General features: G+C 45.7%; 1 protein-coding gene across 1 annotated transcript in view; it reads right to left on the reverse strand.

The window, feature by feature from the left end:
* Positions 1 to 1,518: 1,518 nt before the first annotated feature.
* LOC144506903 (serine/threonine-protein kinase PAK 4-like) overlaps positions 1,519 to 12,346 on the reverse strand; it is a 56,136-nt gene continuing 45,308 nt past the window's right edge. The window contains exons 9-10 of the mRNA XM_078233257.1: positions 11,642 to 11,776; positions 1,519 to 2,017 (exon numbers count right to left, since the gene is read on the reverse strand). Coding sequence (XP_078089383.1) covers positions 1,865 to 2,017; positions 11,642 to 11,776 — 288 coding nt within the window. The 3' untranslated portion in view covers positions 1,519 to 1,864. The remainder of the gene's footprint in view (positions 2,018 to 11,641; positions 11,777 to 12,346) is intronic.

Consider the following 12,346-nt stretch of genomic DNA (forward strand, 5'->3'; position numbering starts at 1 on the left):
TTTCCAGGAACTCCCACATCCCACACTGGAAGCACTGAACTGGCCTATCGCTCATAGCTACCCTTATCCGATACAGGTTTGGATAAAAATAACTTACCTTGCCTCGCCCTTTCAGCCTAAGCCTAATGGGCTAGTTCCCCAAACATAACAAGAAATGCAGATTTGACTAACATTCAGTTCTTTGAGATGACCAGGAACTGTTTTGTTAGTTACTTCATTGCCACCACCAGCAAATTTAGATTACAACCAAACCAATCTAAGATCAGAAAACCTTGTCCGCTCATTAACTATTAAACACATGATTCAATATTTGTGACAGATGAAGTTTGAGGCAGGGCTCTTGAACATTCTCTGGTGATCACTGCGAGGATCCTCCAGTGTTGGTCTTTGGGTAACATTGTCCAACATAAAGATTAACCTCGTCTTTGGGTCCAACTTGCAGCCTGTATGCCAGTGACTTTGGATTCCACTCTTTAAGCCTAGGCAGTCTAGTCTTATTTGTGCTCGTGTGTCGCACTCGCTGACCTATGCTGTTCAAACGTCATAAGCCTGGAGGTTTGAAAAGGGTTGTTCTTAGTCAGAAAACAGAACTCCAAGACCTTCTCGAATCAGAAACATGAGAGAGATGCAAATTCATTGTGGCGTAAATTTAAAGACTTCTCATGGGCCTGGAGGTTCGGGGTACCGACTCATGGACTTGGATGTTCCTATTGCTCATCATTTCTAGACCATGAGTGTGAACAGGGTGAAGGCACTGGATGAGGGATTGGTGAATGAACCTGTGTTAGAAGTGAAGAAAATGCCCAAGCAATGGCTTGTCTGTATCACATGACAACACTTAACATAGGCAATAAGAATGCAGTGCATGTTCCTGCATTTATATACAAGACCTAATCACACAGTCAGGACACTTCAGCGAATCACTTTGGAAGTTCAACGACTTGTACATTTAAGATCCTTACAATTGATCTTAAAAGTCGAGAGGCAGCCTCTGAATTCAGCTACATACTGCCACCTATTGTAAAACTGAATAATACACACAGAAAGAAGAGCCAAGAGACACTGGTACAACACCACATTGCCCTCAAATCTTTTCAATGACCTATTTCCCAAAGAACAGGCCCCATGTTACTGCACAGCCTCCACGATGACTGGAATTACCTTGTGGACTCGGAGAAAATACAGAGTGAGCAGACAGCAGACTGTTTCTGTGGAAATGTAGCCCCAGTGAGAGTCAGTGTGTGTGGAACTATCCTCCAGTCAGTGTCTGTGGAACTGTTCCCCAGTCAGAGTCAGTGTCTGTGGAACTGTACCCCCAATGAGAGCCAGTGTGTGTGGAACTGTACCCCAGTGAGAGTCAGTGTGTGTGGAACTGTACCCCCAATGAGAGCCAGTGTGTGTGGAACTGTACCCCAGTGAGAGTCAGTGTCTGTGGAACTGTTCCCCAGTGAGAGTCAGTGCCTGTGGAACTGTCCTCCAATGAGAGTCAGTGTGTGTGGAACTGTCCTCCAGTCAGAGTCAGTGTCTGTGGAACTGTTCCCAGTGAGAGTCAGTGTCTGTGTTGACTGCAGTTTCTCATCCTATGTGCTGGGGATAGTGCTATGCTATGGATCCTATCCAGAGTTCCATCAATACCATAATATACCCATCCTTTTGAGATATTCCACAGAGTCCAGGAGGTGAAGACTTTGATTACCTGCTTGTCATCGGCTTAGCCCTTCCCGTTATAAAGCTGGAATTCTGCAGTAACCTCAGCCTGGAGTTCAGCCTCCTACCTCCTTTTTTCAGCACAGAGCTTGTGCCTGGGCTACAACTCTCCTAGGCCAGGGTGACATCCCCTGATTGGACACATTCTACAAAATAATCACTGTCTGCATTCTTGGATCAGAGAGATCATACAGTCGGGTGGTCCAGCCTGGAGCAGAAATGGATGTGCCAGCAGCTCTATGGATGTCGCTCTCTCTGTCACATTGTGAATCAGCATCCGGCTCAGGAAATCCCTGAGAATTGGAGAGACCTGCAGAGGGAAATACATTACCCATCAGTTAACAAGCAAGTCAGAGCTGAGAGCAGCCCAGTTGGAATATTCTAACACAATCCCCCATTCCCACTACCAGAGCTCAGTCTAAATATTCTCATCCCATTTATATTGTACCATGATAACCATCCCAAGGCACTTTGTGCCTCTCCCAGGAGGTGCCATGGTTCTGGGTGGGCAGTTTATATATTACATGGGGCAGGATGGATGGACCAGATAGTCATTTCCTGTCCATCATTATTCATATGTTCACTTCACAGAGGCACCTCACACACATAGATTCCAAAAGTGGGGTTTTGGGGAGATGACTGATGACAAGGATTGAATGGGAGGCGAGGAAACTGTTAACAATATCGGCTAACATGGAAGGGAAGTTAGGTATTCAGGAGTGTAGTGGGAATATGTTTGAGAGAGCAGGTGAGTTTCATGGACTTGAGGAGAGAAGGGAGAGAGTAGGGCCTCTTAAAGATCAACAAGGTCACCTATGTGCGGATCCACAAGAGATGGGTGAGATCCTAAATGAATATTTCTCATCAGTATTTACTGTTGAGAAAAGCATGGATGTTAGGGAACTTGGGGAAATAAATAGTGATGTCTTGAGGAGTGTACATATTACAGAGAAGGAGGTGCTGGGAGTCTTAATGCGCATCAAGGTAGATAAATTCCCAGGACCTGATGAAGTGTATCCCAGGACATTGTAGGAGGCTAGGGAGGAAATTGCAGGTTCCCTAGCCAAGATACTTGAATCATCGATAGTTACGGGTGAGGTGCCTGAAGATTGGAGAGTGGCAAATATTATGCCTTTGTTAAAAAAGGGCTGCAGGGAAAAGCCTGGGAACTACAGGCCAGTGAGCCTCATATCTGTGGTGGGTAAGTTGTTGGAAGGTATTTTGAGAGACAGGATCTACAGGCATTTAGAGACGCAAGGACTGATTAGGGACAGTCAGCATGTCTTTGTGAGTGGAAAATCATGTCTCACAAATTTGATTGAGTTTTTTGAAGGGGTAACCAAGAAGGTAGATGAGGGCAGTGCAGTTGATGTTGTCTACGTGGACTTTAGCAAGGCCTTTGATAAGGTACCGCATGGTAGGTTGTTCCATAAGGTTAAATCTCACGGGATCCAGGGTGAGGTATCTAAATGGATACAAAATTGGGTTCTTGACCGTGGTTCATAGAATCATAGAAACCCTACAATGCAGAAAGAGGCCATTGGGCCCATCGAGTCTGCATCGACTACAATCCCACCCAGGCCCTACCCCTACATCTCCACATATTTACCTGCTAATCCCTCTAACCTACGCATCTCCGGACACTAAGGGGCAATTTTACCATGGCCAATCGACCTAACCCGCACATCTTTGGACTGGAGAGAGTTGTTTTTCAAACTGGAGGCCTGTGACCAGCGGTGTGCCTCAGGGATCAGTGCTGGGCCCACTGTTATTTGTCATTTATATTAATGATTTGGATGAGAATATAGGAGGCATAGTTAGTAAGTTTGCAGATGACACTAAGATTGGTGGCACAGTGGACAATGAAGAAAGTTATCTCCAATTGCAACGAGATCTTGATCAATTGGGCCAGTCGGCTGATGAATGGCAGATGGAGTTTAATTTAGACAAATGCGAGGTGATGCATTTTGGTAGATTGAACCAGGGCAGGACTTACTCAGTTAATGGTAGGGCTTGGGGAGAGTTACAGAACAAAGAGATCTAGGGGTACATGTTCATAGCTCCTTGAAAATGGAGTCACAGGTGGACAGAGTGGTGAATAAGGCATTCGGCATGCTTGATTTCATCGGTCAGAACATTGAATACAGGAGTTGGAATGTCTTGTTGAAGTTGTACATGACATTGGTAAGGTCACACTTGGAATACTGTGTGCAATTCTGGTCACCCTATTATAGAAAGGATATTATTAAACTAGAAAGAGTGCAGAAAAGATTTATTAGGATGCTACTGGGACTTGATGGATCGAGTTATAAGGAGAGGCTGGATAGACTGAGACTTTTTTCTCTGGAGTGTAGGAGGCTGAGGGGTGATCTTATACAGGTCTATAAAATAATGAGGGGCATAGATTAGCTCGATAGTCAATATCTTTTCCCAAAGGTAGGGGAGTCTAAAACTAGAGGGCATAGGTTTAAGGTGAGAGGGGAGAGATACAGAAGTGTCCAGAGGGGCAATTTTTTCACACAGAGGGTGGTGAGTGTCTGGAACAAGCTGCCAGAGGTAGTAGTAGAGGCGGGTACAATTTTGTCTTTTAAAAAGCATTTAGATAGTTACATGGGTATGATGGGCATAGGGGGATATGGGCCAAATGTGGGCAATTGGGATTAGCTTAGGGGTTTTAAATAAAAGGGCGACATGAACAAATTGGGCCGAAGGGCCTGTTTCCATGCTGTAAACCTCTATGACTCTATGAGCTTAGAGAGCATATGCTCTGGACTGGGATAAGAGGAATCTGAGGAGAAGAAAGAAATGGGAAAAGAGAATCGCAGATGGAGCCCATCTTAGTGACAAAGAAGTCCATAGGTTTTCCCACTTGTTCATAGAATCATGTTGGGGAAAACAGTGGATAGGATAGGGGAGGCTTGACCTGACTATGAGTGATGGCAGAGAGTAAAAGATTTACTGGGGGCAGGGGCATCCAAGATGGAAGAGAGGTAATGACGAAGCAGATTGACAGCTGGAGCAGTGTCATGGCAAATGGAGGTTGGAAGTTTGAAAGTGTTGTTTGAAGGTGAATGCAGAAGGAGTGAGGCTTTTATGGCTTTGGTGGATGTGAGACACACAAGGAAGTGAATGGGCGTAAGGAAGTGAATGGGCATAACCTTGTCAACAACTGAGACCATGCAAATGAGAGAAGGCAAGATGACGGGAGTAGTCATGAATAAGGGTGCAAGATGGACGACAGAAGAGCACTAAATTTAAATGTGAAATGATAAGGGAAAGTCAGGTGCGACTGAAATTATCAAGGAAGAGATATGACTATGACTATGACCTCTATGACTCTAAGAGGAGGTCACTGCATGAAGAGACTGGGGGAGGAAATGCAAAAGGCTATCAAATAGCCCACTTGATCAACACTACCTCCACCCTCAACATTCACTCCCTCCACCACCCTCAACATTCACTCCCTCCACCACCCTCAACATTCACTCCCTCCACCACCCTCAACATTCACCACCTCCACCACCCTCAACATTCACTCCCTCCACCACCCTCAACATTCACTCCCTCCACCACCCTCAACATTCACTCCCTCCACCCCAGTGCACAGTGGCAGCAGTGTGCGCCATCTACAAGATGCACTGCAGCAACTCACCAAGGCTACTTCAGCAGCACCTTCAAACCTGTCACCTCCACCACTTAGAAGACAAGGATCCATGGGAATACCACCACCAGCAAATCCCCTCCAAGGCACACAACTTCTCGATTTGAAACAATATCACTGTTCCTTCACTACCACTGTGTGAAAATCCTAAACATTATCCCTTTCTGTGGGTGCACCCAGCAGTTCAAAAAAACTGGCTCATCATTACCGTCTCAAGGTTATGGAGGGAATGAGCAACCAATGTTGCCCTTGATAGTGACACTCACACTATATGAAAGAATAGAAAAATATCCAGAGAAGAACTTAGGTGGGGGGTGAATGCAGGGAACAGGATATAAGGAGAGATGAGAGGTTGGCAGAGGATTGAGCTCTTGTAGAGGTGTTGCTCCAGGAGTACATAGAACATAGAACAGTACAGCACAGAACAGGCTCTTCGGCCCACGATGTTGTGCCGAGCTTTATCTGAAACCAAGATCAAGCTATCCCATTCCCTATCATCCTGGTGTGCTCCATGTGCCTATCCAATAACCGCTTAAATGTTCCTAAAGTGTCTGACTCCACTATCACTGCAGGCAGTCCATTCCACACCACAACCACTCTCTGCGTAAAGAACCTACCTCTGATATCCTTCCTATATCTCCCACCATGAACCCTATTGTTATGCCCCCTTGTAATAGCTCCATCCACCCGAGGAAATAGTCTTTGAACGTTCACTCTATCTATCCCCTTCATCATTTTATAAACCTCTATTAAGTCTCCCCTCAGCCTCCTCCGCTCCAGAGAGAACAGCCCTAGCTCCCTCAACTTTTCCTCATAAGTCCTACCCTCCAAACCAGGCAGCATCCTGGTAAATCTCCTCTGCACTCTTTCCAGCGCTTCCACACCCTTCTTATAGTGAGGTGACCAGAACTGCACACAATATTCCAAATGTGGTCTCACAGTTGCAGCATAACCCCACGGCTCTTAAACTCCAACCCCCTGTTAATAAAAGCTAACACACTATAGGCCTTCTTCACAGCTCTATCCACTTGAGTGGCAATCTTTAGAGATCTGTGGATATGGACCCCAAGATCTCTCTGTTCCTCCACAGTCTTCAGAACCCTACCTTTGACCCTGTAATCCACATTTAAATTTGTCCTACCAAAATGAATCACCTCACATTTATCAGGGTTAAACTCCATTTGCCATTTTTCAGCCCAGCTTTGCATCCTATCTATGTCTCTTTGCAGCCTACAACAGCCCTCCACCTCATCCACTACTCCACCAATCTTGGTGTCATCAGCAAATTTACTGATCCACCCTTCAGCCCCCTCCTCTAAGTCATTAATAAAAATCACAAAGAGCAGAGGACCAAGCACTGATCCCTGTGGCACTCCGCTAGCAACCTGCCTCCAATCCGAAAATTTTCCATCCACCACCACCCTCTGTCTTCGATCAGATAGCCAGTTACCTATCCAATCGGCCAACTTTCCCTCTATCCCACACCTCCTCACTTTCATCATAAGCCGACCATGGGGGACCTTATCAAACGCCTTTCTAAAATCCATGTATACGACATCAACTGCCCTACCTTCATCAACACACTTAGTTACCTCCTCAAAAAATTCAATCAAATTTGTGAGGCACGACTTGCCCTTCACGAATCCGTGCTGACTATCCCGGATTAATCCGCATCTTTCTAAATGGTCGTAAATCCCATCCCTAAGGACCTTTTCCATTAATTTACCAACCACCGAAGTAAGACTAACCGGTCTATAATTACCAGGGTCATTTCTATTCCCTTTCTTAAACAGAGGAACAACATTCGCCATTCTCCAGTCCTCTGGCACCATCCCCGTGGACAGCGAGGACCCAAAGATCAAAGCCAAAGGCTCTGCAATCTAATCCCTTGCCTCCCAAAGAATCCTAGGATATATTTCATCAGGCCCAGGGGACTTATCGACCTTCAGTTTATTCAAAACTGCCAGGACATCCTCCCTCCGAACATCTATTTCCTCCAGCCTATTAGCCTGTAACACCTTCTCTTCCTCAAAAACATGGCCCCTCTCCTTGGTGAACACTGAAGAAAAGTATTCATTCATCACGTCGCCTATCTCTACTGACTCCATACACAAGTTCCTACTACTGTCCTTGACCGGCCCTAACCTCACCCTGGTCATTCTTTTATTCCTCACATAAGAGTAAAAAGCCTTGGGGTTTTCCTTGATCCGACCCGCCAAGGACTTCTCATGTCCCCTCCTGGCTCTCCTAAGCCCCTTTTTCAGCTCGTTCCTTGCTAACTTGTATGGAGAGAGGTATGATTTGGTGATAAGGGCAATACCATGGCAGTATATACGCTAATGCTGGATAAATATAACCAGCAACTGTAAGTGCAGTGAGGAACTTCAGAGAGTTGTGTATTGGATTAAGAGAAATTGAACTGTATTGCACTTCATATAATGTCAAATTTGAACTATTAGATAATATGCTCCCTTCACCACTCTCAATCTCCTGAGAGAGATAAAGAGTAAACATTTTAGGCAAAATGAAAACATTGGGTTAAATGCTGGCAATAAATCAGCACCGACTGTATAAGCCAGCAGCTTGTTCCACAGGATGTGACTTTCTGTAAGACATTCCTCCCGACAGCTAACCTAGTGCTACGATCAGAGAATCATTACAGTGCAGAAGGAGGCCATTCGGCCCTTCGAGCCTGAACCGACAATGATCACACCCAGGCCCTATCCCTGTAACCCTATATGTTGACCCTGCTAATCCCCCTGACACTAAGGGACAATTTAGCATGGCTAATCCACCTACCTTGTATATCTTTGGAGTGTGGGAGGAAACCGGAGCACCCGGAGGAAACCCACGCAGACACGGGGAGAATGTGCAAACTCCATGCAGACAGTGACCCAAGCCGGGAATCAAATACAGGTCCCTGGCGCTGTGAGACAGCAGTGCTAACCACTGTGCCACCCTGCTGCCCTCCACTGGACCGCCCTCTATGTTTATGTCACTCATGCATATGAACCTGCTTGATCCAAGCCTACTGTGAGGGCGGGGAGACTGCTAGAGTGACTTGAGACTGTCAGCTAGAGTGGCTTGGGGAGGGGGAGGTGGGGAGCGTCATTTGGTAGGCGGTCGGGGTGGCGCTGCATTGGTATGGCGGCAGGGGCGGCACTGTCCGGCACAGACACCAGAGCGGCACCATCTGCCACGGACACCGGAAACCTTTGTTTCACTTCCCCTGCCTCTCAGTTTCTGATTGAACTTTATTATTTTAGGTACTCAATACCTCTCCGTGAAACACCTTGGAGCATTATTTTATGTTAATGGAAAGGGTATAAAATTCCTGGTGTTGTTGGCATTTTGTTTGCAAATTAGTTTGGGTGGGTCATTTAACTCTGTAATCGTTTTCCTATTTTAAGGCAATGTGTCTCACTGAGCTAACCTTTTCCCATACTCCCAGTCATGCCACAAAAGAGGCACATTTTCCACCCTCTCTGTACTGCCCAATCATAAACCAAACTACATTACTGGTCAACTCTTTCTGAATATAGCCTCTTCAACGTTATAATGTCAACACCACCACCTCATAAACCAGGAAATGAATTTTTAATAAACCAGATATTTGGTATAAGATTCATCATGTTTTTTTTCTGTCAGACATACTGATGGGGAATGACAGCTTATAAACCACATGACTGGCCAGCTCTAACAGTTCAGAGCACTTTTACATAACCTGTATAACCACATCTGGAAATGATTTACAAAAAATCATGTTTTGGAAAGCACGATGGCAAATGGTTAGCACTGCTGCCTCACAGCTCCAAGGACCTGGGTTCAATTCCAGCCGTGGGTGACTATCTGTGCAGATTTTGCACGTTCTCCCCGTGTCTGCGTGGGTTTCCCGCAGGTGCTCCGGTTTCTGCCCACAATCCAAAGATGTGCAGGTTAGCTGGATTGGCCGTGCTAAATTGCCCCTTTAGTGTTCCAAGATGTGTAGGTTAGATGGATTAGCCATGGGAAATGTGCGCAGCTATGGAGATAGGGCTGGGTAGAGGGCCTGGATGGGATGCTCTGTTGGAGAGTCGGTACAAACTCAATGGGCCAAATGGCCTCTCCTGCACTGTAGGGATTCTATGATTTTATGAAAAATCCTGCCTGTTAATTAGTTGTTCATTCTGTCTGAACAGACAGGGTCATATTTACTAAGTTAGTGTCTTTAGCTTGATTTCTGGGGGATTTTTTGTTTGATTGAGAGTTCTGTATTTAAAAGCTGCCTAAAATTGGATTTGACTAAATACTGTTCATTTCTATAGTGTGGAATACTCTCTTTAATCTTCTTCTCTTTTCCTGTGTATTTCTCCTGCTCGTTAGAGAGATTATTTTGTGGACACAATGGAAGGCTTCTATGGAGTCCCAGGGGTCTGCATTGCCAGCTTGCAAATGGCTGCTTCCCGAACTTCTTTGGTTGAAGAATGCTCCTTTTAAATAGATTACTAATCACTGCTCCTGACCCCCAAAGCAGCCCCCCCCCCCCCACCCCCCGCTATCTAACTTATAATATTAATTTAAAAGGTAAATCTACTAATAAAGGACTTCCGAAATAAGCAGAAGAATATTTTAAATCTTAACCATTTTAATCAGATTTGGTAGCAGTTTGACCCAAAGGGTATGGAGGCTAGATCATTAGAAGTATTTAAAATGGAGATGAATAACTATTTGATAGATGGAGGAATAGAGGACTATGGGGAAATGGCACAGAAAAGAAGTTGAGGCTGACATAGATCAGCCATGCTCATATTGAATGGTGAGGCAGGCTTGAAGGGTCTGTTGGCCTACTCCTGCTTCTATTTCTTGTGTTGCGTTCTTGTGTGTTGTGCCACTGATATACAAGTTGAACTGTAACCCGAATGTTGGAAAACCTCAGCAGGTCTGGCAACATTTCTCATTTTTGCATAAATCCCCCCATAGATTCAACCACCCCTAAATCACAGTAGCTTCCTGCAGCCCTACAAACCTCGCCTGCCTCCAGCCTTTCCAAACTCTCCAGTTCTCAGATGGGCCTTTTCTGAATCCCATCCTCCCTTTGTCCCCTCATTGGCAACAGTATCTTCAGCCAACTTGGACCAGCCTCAGAATTTTCCTTCCTGAAGGCCTCCATCAGAGGAGAGACAGGTGTAACATTACATCTACTCTTTCTGTGGCCTCCCTCTAGAGTTTACTCATTTAACTGAGGCCAGAAGTGGTTCTCCCCATTCTCCCGCCCCCTCATGGGTCTGTCTCTCTTGCGATGATCTTACACCCAGAAGAAATAAAGTTAGGAAAATTTAGAATTTCTTTAAAAGGGCTGTGAAATCTTTAATTGACTTCAAGAAGGTTTGAAAGGATTTTTAAAGAAATTGAATCAATTATAAAGAGAGCCATTGTCATTTTCTTGGATAATAAAGAATACTGATTTTTGTGACCTGGCGACTCTTGCCTTAGAAGCTGTACCAACAGGAAGGAAGTTAAGATCGAAGCCATGTAGTTGGCAGATACAAAACAGAGCTGCCGACACAAAGGAGATTTACAAGTGGAGGAGCTGGAGGGTTAAGGCACAGCTGCAGAGACAGAGAAAGCAGACAGAATGAGAAACATAGAGAATTCTTGAGAGGAGAAGAAGCAAATCCCTCTTAAAAAGAGAACCGCTTTTCTCTTTGTGGGATTGATAAGAAAATTAGACAGGAGCTCTTGGAGGCACTGTGCAAACTGACTAAAAATGTCTAAGACCTGAAGGATACTTAAGGGCATCACGATGGTGCAGTGGTTAGCACTGCTGCCTCACAGCACCATGGACCTGGATTCAATTCCAGCCTTGGCTGACTGTGGAGTTTGTGTGTTCTCCCCATGTCTGCGTGGGTTCCCTCCGGGATCTCTGATTTCCTCCAACAGTCCAAAGATGTGCGGGTTCGGTTGATTAGCCATGTTAAATGGATCCTTAGTATCAGCGGGATTAATAGGGTAAAGATGTGGGGTTATGGGGATAGGGCCTGGGTGGGATTGATGTTGGTGCAGACTAGATGGGCCGAATAGCCTCCTTCTGCACTGCAGAGATTCTAAGTAGCTCGGAGGACATGTTCCAGGATTTTAGGCGAAAGGTTCAGCCATGAGTTGGACCCAGACCTGGAGTAAACCCAGGCCATGCCAGGAGGTCTGGAAGGGTAGAAGTGTATGCAACTCTCGTCAGGTACTACCCTCACTGAGCCAACCCTGGAACCCAGCTGTTGATGTATTTGAATCACTGACCTTGTGTTCCAGCTTCAGTCTGGGAGGAGGATTGTCCCGGAGCATCTTCATGGCTTCCACAGGAGAGTCACTGAAGTAGGGGGGCTCTCCATCAATCATTTCCATCACCATAATGCCCAGTGACCATATATCCACCTGCAATATGAAGGAGCAATTTTACTGTCTGTCCCCAATCTCAGGTTAGACCAATAACTGTTATTGCACTCACGCTGTAGGACATTTCTCCCCAACACCAACAGCCCAAGCATGGCAAGTCTAGTGCTTCAGCCCTTTCCTCCTTCTCCACAACTGTTGCAGCACCTGTTCACCAGTTTGTGGACTCTCCATGCTGGCCTGACCCACATCTAAATGTCAACTTCATCCCATCACAAGATCTCAGGTTTTAACAATCTAACAATCTGAGGTCCCTATCTGCTTCAAGACGACGACCATCATCCTGGTACCTAAGAAAAACCAAGCAGCGTGCCTTAATGACTATCGGCCAGTGGCTCTGACATCCATCATTCTGAAGTGCTACGAAAGGCTAGTCATGGCACAAATCAATTCCAGCCTCCCGCACTACCTGGATCCACTACATTTGCTTACCACCACAACAGGTCCACAGCAGACGCCATCTCCCTGGCCCTGCACTCAACCCTGGAATGCCTAGAAACCAAGGACACCTATGCCAGACTCCTATTTAGAACATAGACCATAGAACAGTAC

Source organism: Mustelus asterias, chromosome 18 (assembly GCF_964213995.1).
Source record: "Mustelus asterias chromosome 18, sMusAst1.hap1.1, whole genome shotgun sequence".
Taxonomy (NCBI): domain Eukaryota; kingdom Metazoa; phylum Chordata; class Chondrichthyes; order Carcharhiniformes; family Triakidae; genus Mustelus; species Mustelus asterias.